This window comes from Eubalaena glacialis, chromosome 11 (assembly GCF_028564815.1).
Source record: "Eubalaena glacialis isolate mEubGla1 chromosome 11, mEubGla1.1.hap2.+ XY, whole genome shotgun sequence".
NCBI lineage: Eukaryota > Metazoa > Chordata > Mammalia > Artiodactyla > Balaenidae > Eubalaena > Eubalaena glacialis.
This window is the reverse complement of record NC_083726.1, coordinates 53,316,733-53,333,682: the sequence shown is the minus strand read 5'-3', so window position 1 is coordinate 53,333,682 and position 16,950 is coordinate 53,316,733. Positions and strand designations below refer to the sequence as shown.

The 16,950-nt window shown below is 40.9% G+C and overlaps 1 protein-coding gene across 1 annotated transcript in view; it reads right to left on the bottom strand.

Annotated features, from left to right (window-relative positions):
- Positions 1 to 392: 392 nt before the first annotated feature.
- The window catches only part of GNS (glucosamine (N-acetyl)-6-sulfatase), a 49,988-nt gene continuing 33,430 nt past the window's right edge, over positions 393 to 16,950 (bottom strand). Inside the window, exons 11-14 of the mRNA XM_061205079.1 lie at positions 12,408 to 12,515; positions 11,299 to 11,409; positions 9,724 to 9,884; positions 393 to 3,143 (exon numbers count right to left, since the gene is read on the bottom strand). Coding sequence (XP_061061062.1) covers positions 3,068 to 3,143; positions 9,724 to 9,884; positions 11,299 to 11,409; positions 12,408 to 12,515 — 456 coding nt within the window. The 3' untranslated portion in view covers positions 393 to 3,067. The remainder of the gene's footprint in view (positions 3,144 to 9,723; positions 9,885 to 11,298; positions 11,410 to 12,407; positions 12,516 to 16,950) is intronic.

Below are 16,950 nucleotides of genomic sequence, written 5' to 3'. Positions count from 1 at the left end.
TAACTATCCCTTTAAGAAAAAGTTTGTCAACTCCAGTAGGACTTACTTCTCATTTAGGGCAATGGATCACATGACTGAACATCAAGGCAAGGCGCCTCTGACGGTGAGCTTAGTTTATCTAATTTAAAGCTGGTCAAGGTAAGTTGTTTTTTTTTTCTCCAAACTGTAAATGCATAATGATTTATCAGGAAGGATTTTCTACATGGTGCTCATTCAGGGATACTGCGCAGCAGGGACCACACATATACGAACGAGGTTTCCAGGTAGGGACTATGGTACCCAATGCGGAACAGCCCATCTCCAGTACTAGGTGAGTGATTAAAACATTAAACAGTATACAGCAAAGAACATTTTGTCAAAATTATTACTTGTGGACTAAAACAAAGGACACATTCCCACTAGAACAGAAATAAATTTTAATTCATTGAAAAGTGCAGCAGTGAACAGGGTCCTTCAAAGGGCACTTTCTTAGTCAAATGACTGAGATGACACAGAGCCAGGGCAGAATAACTTCTAAGAACAGATGATGCAAACACATGAATACACAAATTTAGTTGGACCTAAGCAGTGGTGAAACAAAAGACCCAAATATTCCCACCTAGTTCCACTGGTGAATCAGTTTAAATACCGTTTGCTTTCTCTTAATAAGGATCCTGGGACAATTTATCTTCTTTCATTAAAACACTAGTCCTTAGACACAAAAATATAACCTTCCATGGCTATCAATCATTACTATTTTGTACAAAAACCCTACTGTTGTCAATTAAAATGTATTTTGCAACAGCACCATGGTCAAATTCAAAGATACTCAAAAGGCATTCCCTACTTTTTAGTTGTAGGGACTGTTATTTTACTTGAGGGAGAGCTTTGTAATAGGCAATCTTATAAGGCAAAATCTCTATTCTTCCCCAAGACCTCTGTTCGTTCCTAATGGTTAACAGTTTTCTATTACCAATACATACGGACCTGGTCTTCTTAAAAGGGAAAATGATCAAAATTCAAATCAGTACAATTAAGAGAGAAACAAGGCAAGCCTCTTGCAGTGGGGCCCTTGTACATATCATTCTGAAAAATTCCAGTGCATTTTGTGGTCTGTAGTATAGAAACTGAGGTCTCTTTATGAAAGATGATTTTAGTGTAGATCCAGAATGCAACCAGTCCAAGAGAAAAAGTCAAATTAGAGGCCATTCAAAAATTAGGGGTACAAAAAAAGGGCTTCACTGCATTCCGCCCCGCCTGCCCCCCAAACAAAAAGTCTGATGAATGTAATAATAGCAGTGGGACAGGAATACTATCAGCAGCTGATTTGTGTCACTCTTACGATGTCATCTGTTTTCAGGAACCAGCATCATAAAACTGAATAATATGACATCACAGTACAAGACCTGGTAAGAGTTGGTTTCTCTTTATTCAGGAATAACCATGGTCAACTTCCATTAATGTGGAAGCTGACTGACTGATTAATGTTAAGACTCAAAAGTGTAGAATAAAGCCAATACCCATACTCAACATTGTAGTTTGCTTTTAGTTAGTTACAAAATTGTTAGAATTTCTTTTCCTAAAATGGTCACAGCAGAGGTATTCATTTCACTTGCCCATTTCACCTCTAAATACCACCAGTTACTGGGATTGTATGAGGTAAAGGAATAAACCCAATGGCTATTAACCCAACATGGCTATCTGGAATTGTGATAGAAAAGTTACTTATGGCCATGTCTTACAAAGTGCTTAAAGCTCAACCTAGGACCTTACATAAAGCTAAAATCACTACTGCCTGAGTTGAACAGGTTATAAACCACAGTTCCTCCTCCTCCCCTGCTGCCACGTCACCAATTAACCTTCTTGTGAAGAAAACACAAGAAATGGGATTGGTCTTCGAGCCAAGAGACAAAAATGCAGGTGTTCTAAACAGTGAGGAAATCTCAAGAAGATTGGGTTTCGACAGAGGAATAGTGAATTAGGCCCAAATTACACAAGACTCCAAAAACTCAAGAAGTTTTCTGAAAGGGAAGAAGGTAAGTAGTTGGTACTCTGCATCAACTCTCAGAAATTCTTACATCTTATAAAAATGAACAGAATGTCAGCAATATGCAGAGGGAGTCTCACAACATCACACATGGGACTAGAACCCAGGCCCCCTGCTGGACAGGCACTTACTACACCCTGATTTATAGCCCTTCAACCTGTCCACCAGAGAGCCCTACCTACAGAAGGCCCTCAGAAAGCACAGCCTTCACCAACCCTTGGAAGTCCTTCTCTGCTGAAATACTTAACCCACTTTATATTTCAGATCCGAGAAAGGAAAGTATCAAGAGAAGAGACATTCCCCAGATACCCCTGGCGTTCCCTGGCGCTTCATGTGGTTAGCAGCCACTGGAAAGTAGATGTCCATCACCTTCAGTAACCACCTGGAATTAGCCTTTACCAAAAGCTTGCTACTGTTCTATTTCAATGTAGCACCAGCCCAGAATTTCCAAAAAATGAACAGAGCTTCATTGATGCGTTTTGAATTTGTGATCCACTGTGATGGATATTATAAACAGTGTACTACTACTGATCTAAAAACAATGGTATTTGTTCTTAATCAGATGGGTCAGCTCTGATGGTTATTCTTCAAGCCATGTGATATTAGTATTTTTGATAGTGAAGTGTTCAATCTCGAATGCTATGCAGGTCCTCTGATTTTAGGTCAAGCTGTATACCAAAAACCTTGCCCCCCTAAAGCATTGCCATTTATCTGAATGGATTTACAAATCTAGACTTTGACCACATGGGGAATAATCAAGAACTGTGGCCCCAGGACAGAAAGGGTTTGGTGAGAACAAAGACCTCAGGAGTATCATCATCAGTTGAATAAAGGGACCAGGGACAGCCACTCCTGACACACAGGCAGAGTTCACAGTTTAACACATTGCACAAGGAAGTCAGCTGATTGGGTTGCTTTTTCAAACAGGACTTAAAGCCAGTCCAGAAACCCTTCCAGGCATGGTCTTGAAGACTAGCTACAGACACCTACTACAATCACTTCATCAGAAAGAGGCGTGCAAGGGATCCAACCGCAGAGGTGCTACAGATGTTTTGAAAACCTTCGAGTCCTGACGCTGCCATGATTGTTGAACATGAGACGAGGGTCAAACCTGTATCTGGGCACAGAAAAAGAAAAAAAACGATGCCACATTAACTACAGTTAGCCATTGAGTACTTCATTCAGAATATTAACTGGAAAGAATGGCAGGAAGGGATACAAAAGGAACAATTAAGTCACCAGAAGGGGATCTAGTGGGAAAGTCTGTAGTACAAAGCAAGAGTACTTTTAGTAATGAAGAGCACTTCCATCGTAAGTCAGCAAGCACAAAATAATACAGCGGAAGTGGAGAGGAGAGGAGAAACAGAAGTAAGGCTAATCCTGCAAGGGGTTAGAAGGAAAGGTTTGAGCTTACTTTTTTTTTGGGGGGGGGTGATTCCTCAACTATAAAGCAGCCTGGGGAAGAGTCTAGTCCTTGCTGAAAGCCCTTCCAACATTTTCAAAGCCCTGTCTTCTTTTTCAGTTTAGACACACAGACTGTGGTGGGTAAGAACGTAAGTCTGCACCTGACAGGAGCTTGAATCTGGCTCATTATGAACTTAGGTAAGTCATCGACCCCTCTGGCCACCAGCAAAACAGGAAGGCAACTCATGTAAAACATGTGGCACATAAAATCACTTATTTACCACTCGTGGGGAAGTAAGAATGAATGCCAATGGTAACTTGAGTTGAGACCTGGCAGACATGAAGAACACAGACTGGGGACTTCTCTGGTGGTCCAGTGGTTAAGACTCCGAGCTTCCACTGCAGGGGACACGGGTTCCATCCCTGGTTGAGGAACAAAGATCCCGCATGCCTCAGGGCGTGGCCAAAAAAGAAAAAAACAAAAAAACCCCCACGGGCTGGCTGGACTTTGTGTGATCTGGAAATAACATTGTATTTTACTTTATGATATCAAAACCAGCAACTGTGAGAAGAAAAGAGTACAAATCCAGGATATTGGCAATGCATTTGAAATTAAAAGACCAGCAAATTAAAATAATCTTGTATATATATACAGACTGCTATATCAAAACCTCATGGTAAATGCAAACTGAAAATCAACAGCAGATACACACAAAAAAGAAAAAGGAATCCAAACACAACAATAAAAAGTCAGGCATCAAATCAGAAGAGAAGAGAACAAAAGAGGAAGGGGAGAAAAAAGACCTACAAAAGCAAATCCAAAACAATTAACAAAATGGCAAATTGATAATTACCTGAAATGAAAACGAATTAAATGCTCCAACCAAAAGACACAGACTGGCTGAATGGCTACGAAAACAAGACCCATATATATGCTGTCTACAAAAGACCCACTTCAGATCTATGGACACACATAGACAAAGTGAGGGGATGGAAAAAGGTACTCCATACAAATGGGAATCAGAAGAAAGCTGGAGTGGCAATACTCATATCAGACAAAACAGACTTTAAAATAACACCCCACTTTCATCAATGGACAGATCATCCAGACAGAAAATCAATAAGGAAACACAGGCCTTAAATGACACGTTAGACCAGATGCACTTAATTGATATTTATAGAGCATTCCATCCAAAAGCAGCATAATATACATTCTTTTCAAGTGCACATGGAACATTCTCCAGCACTTATCACATGCTGGGCCACAAAGAGAGCTTCAATAAATTTAAGAAAATTGAAATCATATCAAGCATCTTTTCCATCCACAACACTATGAGATTAGAAATCAACTACAAGAAAAAAACTGTAAAAAGCACAAATACGTGGAGGCTAAACAAAATGCTACTAAACATCCAATGGATCAGTGAAGAAATCAAAGAGGAAATCAAAAAATACCTAGAGACAAATGAAAACGAAAGCACAACGATCCAAAACCTATGGCATGCAGCAGAAGCAGTTCTAAGAGGGAGTTCATAGCAATACAAGGTTACCTAAGGAAACAAGAAAAATCTCAAACATCCTAACCTTACACCTAAAGCAACTAGAGAAAGAAAAACAAACAAAACCCAAAGTTAGTAGAAGGAAAGAAATCACAAAGATCAGAGCAGAAATAAATGAAATAGAGACGAAGAAAACAATAGAAAAGATCAATGAAACTAAAATCTGGTTCTTTGAAATGATAAACAAAACTGATAAACCTTTAGCCAGACTCATCAAGAAAAAAAGGGAGAGGGCTCAAATCAGTAAAATTAGAAATGAAAAAGGAGAAGTTGCAATGGACACCACAGAAATACAAAGGATCATAAGAGACTACTACAAGCAACTATATGCCAATAAAATGAACAACCTGCAAGAAATGGACAAATTCTTAGAAAGGTACAATCTCCCAAGACTGAACCAGGAAGAAACAGAAAATATGAACAGACCAAAATCACAAGTACTGAAATTGAAACTGTGATTAAAAAATTCCCAATGAACAAAAGTCCAGGACCAGATGACTTCACAGGCAAATTCTATCAAATATTTAGAGAAGAGTTAACAGCTACCCTTTTGAAACTGTTCCATTGAAACTATTCTCCAAAACTGCAGGGGAAGGAACACTCCCAAACTTACTCTATGAGGCCACCATTACCTTGATACCAAAATCAGACAGATACCACAAAAAATGAAAATTACAGGCCAATATCACTGATGAACATAGATGCAAAATCCTCAACAAAATACTAGCAAACCAAATCCAAAAATACATTAAAAGGATCATACACCGTGAGCAAGTAGGATTTATCTCAGGGATGCAAGGATTTTTCAATATCTGCAAATCAATCAGTGTGATACACCACATTAACAAATTGAAGACTAAAAATCATATTTTCATCTCAATAGATACAGAAAAGCTTTTGACAAAATTCAATACCCATTTATGATAAAAACTTTCCAGAAAGTGGGCCTAGAGGGAACCTACCTCAACATAATAAAGGCCAATGCCTACATTGTTAGGCCTACACCTAACATCATACTCAATGGTGAAAAGCTGAAAGCATTTCCTCTAAGATCAGGAACAAGACAAGGATGCCCACTTTCTCCATTTTTATTCAACATAGTTTTGGAAGTCCTAGCCACAGCAACCAGAGAAGAAAAAGAAACAAAAGGAATCCAAATGGGAAAAGAAGAAATAAAATTGTCACTGTTTGCAGATGACATGACACTATACATAGAAAATCCTAGAGATGCTACCAGTAAATGACTAGAGCTCATCAATGAATTTGGTAAAGTTGCAAGATACAAAATTAATACGCAGAAATCTGTTGCATTTCTATACACTAACAATGAAAGATCAGAAAGAGAAATTAAAGAAACAATCCCATTTACCGTCACATCAAAAAGAATAAAATACCTAGGAATAAACCTACCTAAGGAGTCAAAAGACCTGTACTCTGAAAACTATAAGATGCTGATGAAAGAAATCAAAGATGACATAAACAGATGGAAAGATATACCATGTTCTTGGATTGGAAGAATCCATACTGTCAAATGACTGTACTACCCGAAGCGATGTACAGATTCAATGCAATCCCTATCAAATTACCAATGGCATTTTTCACAGAACCAGAACAAAAAAATTTTAAATTTGTATGGAGACACAAAAGACCCTGAATAGCCAAAGCCATCCTGAGAAAGAAAAACAGAGCTGGAGGAATCAGGCTCCCTGACTTCAGACTATACTACAAAGCTGTCATCAAAACAGTATGGTACTGGCACAAAAATAGAAATAGAGATCAATGGAACAGGATAGAAAGCTTGGAAATAAACCCCCTCACCTATGGTTGATTAATTTTGACAAAGGAGGCAAGACTATACAGTGGAGAAAAGACAGACACTTTAATAAGTGGTGCTGGGAAAACTGGACAGCTACATGTAAAAGAATGAAATTAGAACATTCTCTAACATCATACACAAAAATAAACTCAAAATGGACTAAAGACCTAAATGTAAGACTGGATACTATAAAACTCTTAGAGGAAAACATAGGCAGAGCACTCTTTGACATAAATCACAGCAACATCTTTTTTTGATCCATCTCCTAGAGTCATGGAAATAAAAACAAATGTGAACCAAGGAAACCATAAACAAAATGAAAAAATAACTCACAGAATGAGAGAAAATATTTGAAAACAATGTGACTGACAAGGGATTAATCTCCAAATTTTACAAACAGCTCAGGCAGCTCAATATTAAAAAAAAAACCCAATCCAAAAATGGGCAAATCTAAATATAGACATTTCTCCAAAGAAGACATAAAGATGGCCAATAAGCACATAAAAACATGCTCAACATCACTAATTATTAGAGAAATGCAAATCAAAACTGCAATGAGGTTATCACCTCATACCAGTCAGAATGGCCATTATCAAAAAGTCTACAAACAATAAATGCTGGAGAGCCTGTGGAGAAAAGGGAATCCTCCTAAACTGTTGGTGAGAATATAAATTGGTACAACCACTATGGAGAACAGTATGGAAGTTCCTTAAAAAACTAAAAACAGAGCTACCATATGATCCTGCAATCCCACTCCTGGGCATATATCTGAGAAAACCATAATTTGAAAAGATACATGCACCCCAGTGTTCACTGCAGCACTATTTACAATAGCCAAAACATGGAAGCAACCTAAGGGTGCATCAACAGATAAATGGATAAAGATGTGGTACATATATACAATGGAATATTACTCAGCCATGAAAAAGAATGAAATAATACCATCTATAGCAACATGGATGGACCTGGAGATTATCATACTAAGTGAAGTAAGTCAGACAGAGAAAGACAAATATCATATGATATCGCTTATATGTGGAATCTAAAAAAAAAAAAAAAAAAAGATACAAATGAACTTATTTACAAAACAGAAATAGACTCACAGACTTAGAAAACAAACTTATGGTTATCAAAAGGGAAAGGCAGGGGGAGGGATAAACTGGGAGTTTGGGATTGACATATACACACTACTATATTTAAAATACATAACCAACAAGGACCTACTTACACAGGGAACTCTACTCAATATTCTGTAATAACCTAAATGGGAAAAGAATTCGAAAAAGACAGATATATGTATATATAGCTGAGTCACTTTGCTGTACACCTGAAACTAACAAAACACTGTAAATCAACTATACTCCAATATAAAATAAAAATTAAAAACAAAAAACAAAAAAACCAAACCTTGCCTGGAAGTCAAGAGATCTTGCTAAATCAGTTCCAAACGATTGACCTTTGGGCAAATCACAACTCCAAGCACTATTTCCTCATGTGAAATTTACCTGTTTGGGCTCTAAGGGCTATAGGGGAATTCTATGGTCGAGTCCTTCTAACACTTAACGGGGCTGCTGCATCTGACCTTCTGTGGCCCAACATTACAGTCCAAGATGTCCAAGTCTCATGACCCTCTATGCAAGATTTAGTTAGATGCTGGCTTTAAATTCCTAGAGTCAGTCAGCGACTGCTATAGACATCTAACTTTAGTTTGGTAAAACATTCTGAGCAAAGTAGCTGTTAGAAACTGCAAAATCAGCATGTGTCAATTAGAAGTCTAGTGCTTTTATCTTAGAGAATGAACTTCCTTTTTCAAGGAACTGCCACCAAGTGAGGATCCATTTCACTAACTTGGAGGAAAGATTAAAGCTGGGTGGTCAGAATGCTTGATCAGTTACTAATTACACATTAACAAGATTACCCATATAAAAGTTAATTAGCTTAAATGATATAAAATTATGATAAATATTGTCTTTTTATATTGTTACCTTTAGTTTGCTGGCATCCATGTCTCTTTGGCTCTATGTATACTATTTAAAAGCAAAAGTACTACATTTCTTTAATAAATAGTCTACAATCCCCTTTCTCTACTTATTCACATATATTCCTCACTGATTTGAAGATACCACTTCACATGAAGGTAGCTAAATAATTTACTAGTTTCCATCAGCTTAGGACATCATTCTTCCCTCTCTCCTATAATCAGAGTGTAAGAACTGAAATAATCCTTTCCCAATGGAAGTCTGATTTTGAATTTTATAATCTTCAAGCAAAAAATGACAGGCTTCTTGCCACACACAGCTCAAATGCATGGTGTGCTGACAGCCATGTTACTGATGAAAAGTTACTGTTTAAGAGGAATGAGAGTAGGAGGAACAGAGCTGACTTAGTAGGTAAGCGTTAAATATCTTTCCAACCTTCACATATTGCAGCGGGCTTATTTATTTAGACACTTGAGAGTTCATACTTTCTATTTCATTGTGTGTATTTAATATATTAAATTTACTGGCAAGTATTCAAGTTTCTGTAATTGGGGCTTCTGAGAAATGAAATGAAAGCATATGCTCTCAGAAGCACTAGGGAACAGGGTAGCCCTGGGTCAGCTTACGCTAAAGCAACCCCAGATGTCACCAGTGCCATCAAGTGGTACCATGACAAGCATCACAGGGGGGAAGAAGAGCCCCGTGTGGTATGGGCAGGGCTGCGTCTCCAGCTGTAGCACCAACTGGCTGTGGAGAGCAGCTCATTTTCCCAGCACAACTGGCTGCTGCGCTGGGACACAGTGTTCCCCTTGTAAAGCAGAACAGAGAGAGACAGCTCAGCTCAGAGCAAGGAGGACCCGTCAGGCTCCCTGTGCCTTCAAGAATGGCAGGACTGCCGGAGACCACTGAACAAAGTTTCTGAGGACGATGCAAACTTACCCGGGGTCAAAGACCCCTGGAGTGCGGCAGGTTGGTCCAGAACAGGACTGTAACATCATTAGACGATAGTTCATCTTTCCTAAAAGCTCTGGGTCTATACTTTTAGCAATGTTATTGATTTGGTGTGGGTCTGCAGTCAGGTTATAGACTTCTACAAACACCTACAGGAAATGAAAAGATGGAGGCAAGAAAAAAGCAAGGGTTACATTTGAAGAAATACTCATGTGAGTTATTTCTAAATGGGAACGGAGGAGGCAGGTTAAAGACCAAGGCCCAGGAGAATATCATCGGGTCTCAAGATTCTCAGAAAGCCCAAGGGTATAGAGGAGACAATGGAGCATCTGTTCTGGGGGTTGAATTGCTTTGGGTCTATGGCCCACATGCTGGAAAGGGGCCTCCAGCATCCCTGTGCCTTCAGGCAGTCAGGAGGGGAGAGAGGGGAAGAAGCTTATTACCTTCTGTAATTAAAGCAGAGAACCGAAGGCAGGACCCTCAAATGGCAAGGGCTCAGAAACTAGACTTAGTAATGAGGTTACTGAGTGAGAGCTGACATTTGAAGTTTATCTTTGCCTTACAATTGTGAAGATTCAAATGAGAACAGATACGAAAGTACTCTAACCTGTGTTACAAAAATGTTAAGTTTTCCTATTTTAAAAAGCAGTTTTGGATAAATAACACCAATTGAGGAAAGATACAATATTATTTCTAAAATTAGACACATCTAATATCACTATTTCCCCATAATCTGTACTTTGTTCTCCAAACGGGAGTTAGTGATAGGCTAAGAAGATGTACTGTAGATAAATTTTGCCTATAAAGGCTTCAAGTAGTTGCCCTCGGACTATCACTTTTAAAGCAGAAGGAACTGAGTTTGAGGGAAGCTCTCTTGCTTGCTGTCCGAAGTGCTCAGAATCTACAAATAAATAGTGAGCAAGTCAATTTCTGAAAAACACGACGGGCACCGGCTCCATATGGCAAGATGTGGGCTGCCAGATGGGGTAGGTGCACACTCGCTAATAAACAGTAAGAATCCACACGGGACGGCAGTCAGTGTGATCCCTTCAGATAATCCACGCTGATCCGGGCTGGCTGAAAGCCACCTTCCTCCAAGGATGCTGCCTTTAACCTTCTAATCTATTTGATCAGCACTGGACTGCACTGTGGTGGCGACAGAAGGGTCTGAACCAAGCTGGTTGCCAAGAAACTTTCTAAGAGAGGCCCCAACTCCTTTCATCTCCATAGAAGTTGAGGCATCTTACCTTCACCCCAAACTATCAGAGAAGCAAACAGACCAGGCATGTAGTATCCTGAAAAAGTGAACTGCATGCACTTAAAGTGTACGTGCGGGTGATGGTGGGAGTGGAGAAAACCCCACCCAGCGAGGTGAGTTAGAGAAGTCAAGTATGGCCTTGTGCAATCCTAGTTCCTTAACTGACGGAAACCCAAGGGCAAGTACAGATAAGAAACCCATCCTCCCCAGGGAGCATCCTTGGAATTGTTCTTCTGCCACGAAGTTCAGCCAACAAAGCCCTGGCAGTAGACACAACGGGTGGGGGAGGCAGCAGGCCCTCTTACCTCCTGGTCATCAAACTCGCAATACTGTAAATTCCACATTTCTGACATGGTCCTCACACAGGCATACGTGTTGTTATATGCATCTTCACACACACAGTCTGGGAAACATTGCTGTAGGGACATTTAAAAAGTTAACTGAAGAGCATTCTTCTATAGTAACGAATGCGACTTGCTTACCACAGCGGCCAGGCTGGCTCAAGACAGACATACAACTGGACAGAAGTGAGGAAGCCTTTTACGGAGAAGTAAATCAAAAATAGATGTGAGGCTTTGTTCCTTACTGAGGGCTGACTGGATTAAGGAACATGGGGTGTGGCTGCTTTGTCTGTAGACTTGCCATCCCTGCCTGCTACTCTCCCGACAAGAATTAGCTGTAATGAACACCTGTGAAACATATGGGTTGGTAAGGAGAAGAAATCAATACACGGATGAGTCACTACGAAGGTGTATTAGGATCTTTCATCCTAAAGGGTTGGAGAAAAAGGCTAAAATGAGCTTTGTGGAAACATCTGTAAGTAAGTTGTTTATGAGTGCTCTTATCACCAAATAGGACTTAGGTCTTATTCCATCCTATCTTCCATACCATCTTTTGGTTGGTTCTTTACTATATTGTAACACTCTGGTGTTCGGCTTCCATTTGGAGTTGGCTCTCCTATTTCCCATTCTCTAAAGAGAGGCTAATGTCACTGTTACCACCTCCACGACCAGCCTGGCTGCCACCAAATCAAGACACACGCCATGGCATGGTTACAGGTGGAAACCCCATCTCTCTGTTGGATGCCACTGATAACATCCCTAATGAAAAATGGTACCGCGATTGGGAAGGGTAGAAAAAGAGGAGGGGGTACTGATAAGGTAAGAAGATAAGCAGATATGTGAACTTGTTCCGAAAACTGGAAGAATTCGAAGTGCACCTTCTGACAACAGGTGGGAAGCATCATTTTTCAGGATTATTTTTACCTCTGTCTATCTCCTGATCTCCCAGAGTCAAGTGACAAAGTGACAGGAGGAGGACTGAGATGAAGAGTTTCAGCACTTGGCACATCTAAACCAATGCCATACTGTGCTGTCAGTGAGAAAGCTACTAAGCCAACTCGGGCTACACTCACGGACACTCCAGGACTCAGGGAAGGACACGTTGGGTCAGTGACGTTACGGCCTTCTCCTTGATATTCCACCAGGACATCCGATCGCCAAGTCAGATTACTGGCTCCTTTCTAGAAGGAAGAGCAAAAGTGGTTTCTGTGAGGCATGTAGACTGTGATAAAGATGTCATTCATTAATAGTTATTCATTCTACTGCTAAAGGGGACTTGGGAGTCAAGACACATTGGACTGTTCGTTCAGTAACTGAAGGGAATGACTAAAACAGAGACACGTGAAGGCTACTGAGTATCATGTTTGGTATTTATAGAGTCCTCACAAGTGATGTGAATTGCTTTGAGCATTTAATAGTTATTTCCCAAGACTACTTCTGTGAAGCAGGTCAGGAGCTAAGCAAGAATCAAAGTCACAGGGCAAGGTGCTGAAGGTTCAGATCAGAGTAAACAATACTGTCTGCAAACCCTGTAAGAACTCTTCTAAGCTCATACTGAGAAATTCAACAGGGCTGGTGTGCTAAGGACTGTATTAGGGTTGAAGTACTTCTTGATGGTCAGAATGAAGATACCATACATACATCAACTCATTTACTTTTTGCTGCACATCAGTGGAGCAGAAGGAAAGCAGCAGCAGCATTTGCAGTGGGGAAGTTTAAGACAGGTACACAAATGGTGAAAGGAGGAAGGCTCTAGGAGTAAGAGGGAGTTTGGGATCAAAAGAACAACGTGGGGCTTCCCTGGTGGCGCAGTGGTTGAGAGTCTGCCTGCCAATGCAGGGGACGCGGGTTCGAGCCCTGGTCTGGGAGGATCCCACATGCCGCGGAGCAACTAGGCCCGTGAGCCACAACTACTGAGCCTGCGCGTCTGGAGCCTGTGCTCCGCAACAAGGGAGGCCGCGATAGTGAGAGGCCCGCGCACCGTGATGAAGAGTGGCCCCCGCTTGCCACAACTAGAGAAAGCCCTCGCAAAAAAAAAAAAAAAACAAAAAAACAAAAAAACAAAAAAACAACGTGAGCACAGGATGGAAGCAGAACACCTGGTGGTACGGGTTCCTGATATCCAGCTTTCAGACCAGGAAGCAGTGCCAAGGCAGGTGGAGAGGCAGGCTGGTACCAAACAGAAAAAGGTCCTGATAGCAGGCTGCCCACTTGTTCTACAAAGAACAGCAGGTGATGGGAAGCTACGGGAAGGAGGGGTGGGGAAGGGGGTTTGAGCAGGGAAGTAACACAGCTAAGGCTGTGCTTTAGAAAAGTCAGCCCAGCAGCCGCAGAATCTGGAGATGGAGTGAAGACAGGGATGGGGAGGCCAGGTTAGAAGGGGCTCTTAAAATGGTCTACAGCCTTAGTAGTCAAAGTCTGGTTTGTGGTCTATCAGCAACACCTGGGGGCTTGTTAGAAATGCACAATCTTAGGCCCTACTTTAGCCTTAAGGAGCCAGAGTCTGCATTTTAATAAAATCCTCTGGTGACTCATATGCACTGTGAAATTCAAGAAGCACTGCTCCAAAACAATGGTGCTCAAAATGTGCCCCCAGCAGGATCAGTATCTGCTGGGAATGTGTTACAAACACAAATTCTGAATTGCCCATGGGGGTGGGGGGGTCATCTGCATTTGAACCAGCCCCACAGGCACTACTGATGAATGCTAGTTTGAGAACCACTGCTCTAAGGACCCGAATGGACCTATTTAGCCTGGTGACCACAGTGGGGAATGCGTGATGGCCTGCACAAGGCCATGGAATGCCACAGCTGCCTGGAAAGGGAGAGTCAGAGAAGAACGTATTTCCTAATCACTATGCTATGATGAAACCCGAACAATCCTGTGCCGATGAAGGTCTCAGAAACCGTAAGTCACAGGAGACTTCAGAAGGTGCTGCTCCCCTATAAGAAACCATTCTGCCAACCCCGAGCCACGGAAGCTGGGGGTCAAGGGAAAAGCTTATCTGTCAGATTTGAGTGGACCTCAAAACCCCACACTTAAATGTCAAAGTATGTAGGGGTAAAAAGAGTGCCTGGGAGGTCTAGAGCAGAGGCCTCTAACTTGGCTGCAAATTAAAACCACTGGGGGAGACTTGAAAATCCCAAGGGCCAGGTCACATCTTGGGCCAATTAATCAGGCTCGCTGGGGCTGGGACCCAGGTGTTAGTATTTTAGTTTCCCAGGTGATACTAATGTGCCACCAAGTTTAAGACTGATGGTCAGGAGGGGTCATGGTCTGTGGCTTTATAGTCTCTGTTGCAACTATTCAATTCTGCTGTTGTAGCAGGAAAGTAGACCAATCAATACATACATGGAGGCTGTGTTCTGAGACACCTTCATTTACAAAAACCGGGGGTGGGCTCGACTTGGCCCACAGGGGTTGGCCAATCCCTGGTCTACAGCAGCCCTATCCAGCAGAACTTTCTGACTGAAATGTTCTGTAACTGTTGCCCAATACAATGGCTTCTGAGCAACTGATATGTGGCTAGTGCCACTGAACAACTGAATTTTTCATTTTATTCTAGTTAATTTAAATAGTCTCACGTGGCTAGTAGCGGCCGTATTAGGGCGGAGCTAGAGGTATAACAGCCACAAACTGCTCTGCAGCCCTAATACATCAGAGGTTTCACTGGACCAACCTCCAAAACAAAACAACACGGCAAAGAGCCATGTCCTAAGTGGCATTTCCAAAACTTTGCAGAGAAATTAACTATGAAATAACATAATGATTTTAGCCCTGTAGTGAAGGTTGTTTTTTCCTAATTAGAAATAAATAAGGTATACAGCATAAGATTTGTATGGGAAGAGTTAAGAAATGTAAATTTCCCTCTATCTGATCTATAGATTCATTGTAATTCCAGCCGAAGCCCAAAATGATTTTTTAGGCCATCTGAAAAGCTGTTTTTAAAGTTTATAGAGAAGAGAGGTAACTGCCTCTTAGGATACCCCTAAGAACAATGAGAAAGGTGTGCCCATGCAAAGATTTAATTATACAGCTTTATAACAAGATAAAAAGATACTGGTTCAGGGAGAGACAGATCTGTGGAACAGAAAAGACAACTGAGTATTTACAGAGAAAAAAATGAAATTGGATCCCTGACTCCTACCACGCAAGAAAACCAATTCTAGATACATCAAGGACTTGAATGTAGAGGCAGAACTACAAACCTTTCAGAAGAAAATTTGGGAGCACTGTTTTCTGACCTCAAGGTTCAGAAGCATTTTTATAAACAAGACACAAAGAACACTAACCATAAAGTGAGATGATTTACACATTCAACTCCTGTGTTCTCATATCTTAATTTAGGGAAAAGACAACAAACAGCAAGAATATAATGGGCAAAGAGAGGCATTTCACAAGGGAAGAAGCACAAAAGGCATAATGAAAGATGATTCACTGATCAAAAACCCAATTTAAAAAAATGGGTAAAGGATCTGAATAGACCTGTCTCCAAAGAAGACATACAAATGTCCAATAAACATATGACAAGATATTCAACATGATTAGTCATTAGGGAAATGTAAATCAGAACCACAATGAGTATCACTTACACCCACTAAGACATAATAGAAAGACTGGTAACAGCAAGTGCTGGCAAGGACGTGGAGAAACAGGAACCCTTTTACACTGCTGGTGGGAATATATAAAACGGTGCAATCACTTTAGAAACAAGTCTGGCAGTTCCTCAAAAGGTTAAACATAAAATCACCACGTGACCTAGCAATTCTACTCTTAGGGATACACTCAGGAGAATGGAAAACATTAGTTTGCCCCCAAATTTATACACAAATGTTCACAGCAGTATTATTCATAATAGTCAAAAACGGGAAACAACCCAAATGTCTGTCAACTGATGGGTGGATAAATAAATGTGACACATCCACATAATGGAATATTATTCAGTAATAAAAAGAAAAGTACTGATCCATGTTACAATGGGGATGACCCTTTTCAGCCAATCACAAGAGACCACAGTACTGTATGATTCTATTTCTAGAAAATGTCCCCAGTAGACAAATCTATAGAGACAGAAAGTAGATTAGTGCCTGCCTGGTGCTGGGAGAGGGAGCAATGGGGGAGTGACTGCTAATGTATTTGGGGGTTTCTTTTTGGGGTGATGAAAATGTTCTAAAATTAAGATTATGGTGTGGCTGTACAACTCTGAATAACTGTAAACTTTAAACTTCTGACTTGTATAGTAAGTGAATTAAGCTGTTAAAAAAATGATTCATCTCGGGCTTCCCTGGTGGCGCAGTGGTTAAGAATCCGCCTGCCAATGCAGGGGACACGGGTTCGATCCCTGGTCCAGGAGGATCCCACATGCCGCAGAGTGACTGAGCCTGTGTGCCACAACTGCTGAGCCTGTGCTCTAGAGCCTGCTCTCTAGAGCCTGCGAGCCACAACTACTGAAGCCTGCACGCCTAGAGCCCGTGCTCCGCCACAAGAGAAGCCACCACAGTGAGAAGCCCGTGCGCAGCAACGAAGACAAATGCAGCCAAAAATAAATAAATATATATTTAAAAAAAATGATTCATCTCATTAATAAAGAAATGCACAGTAGAACCAAATATAATT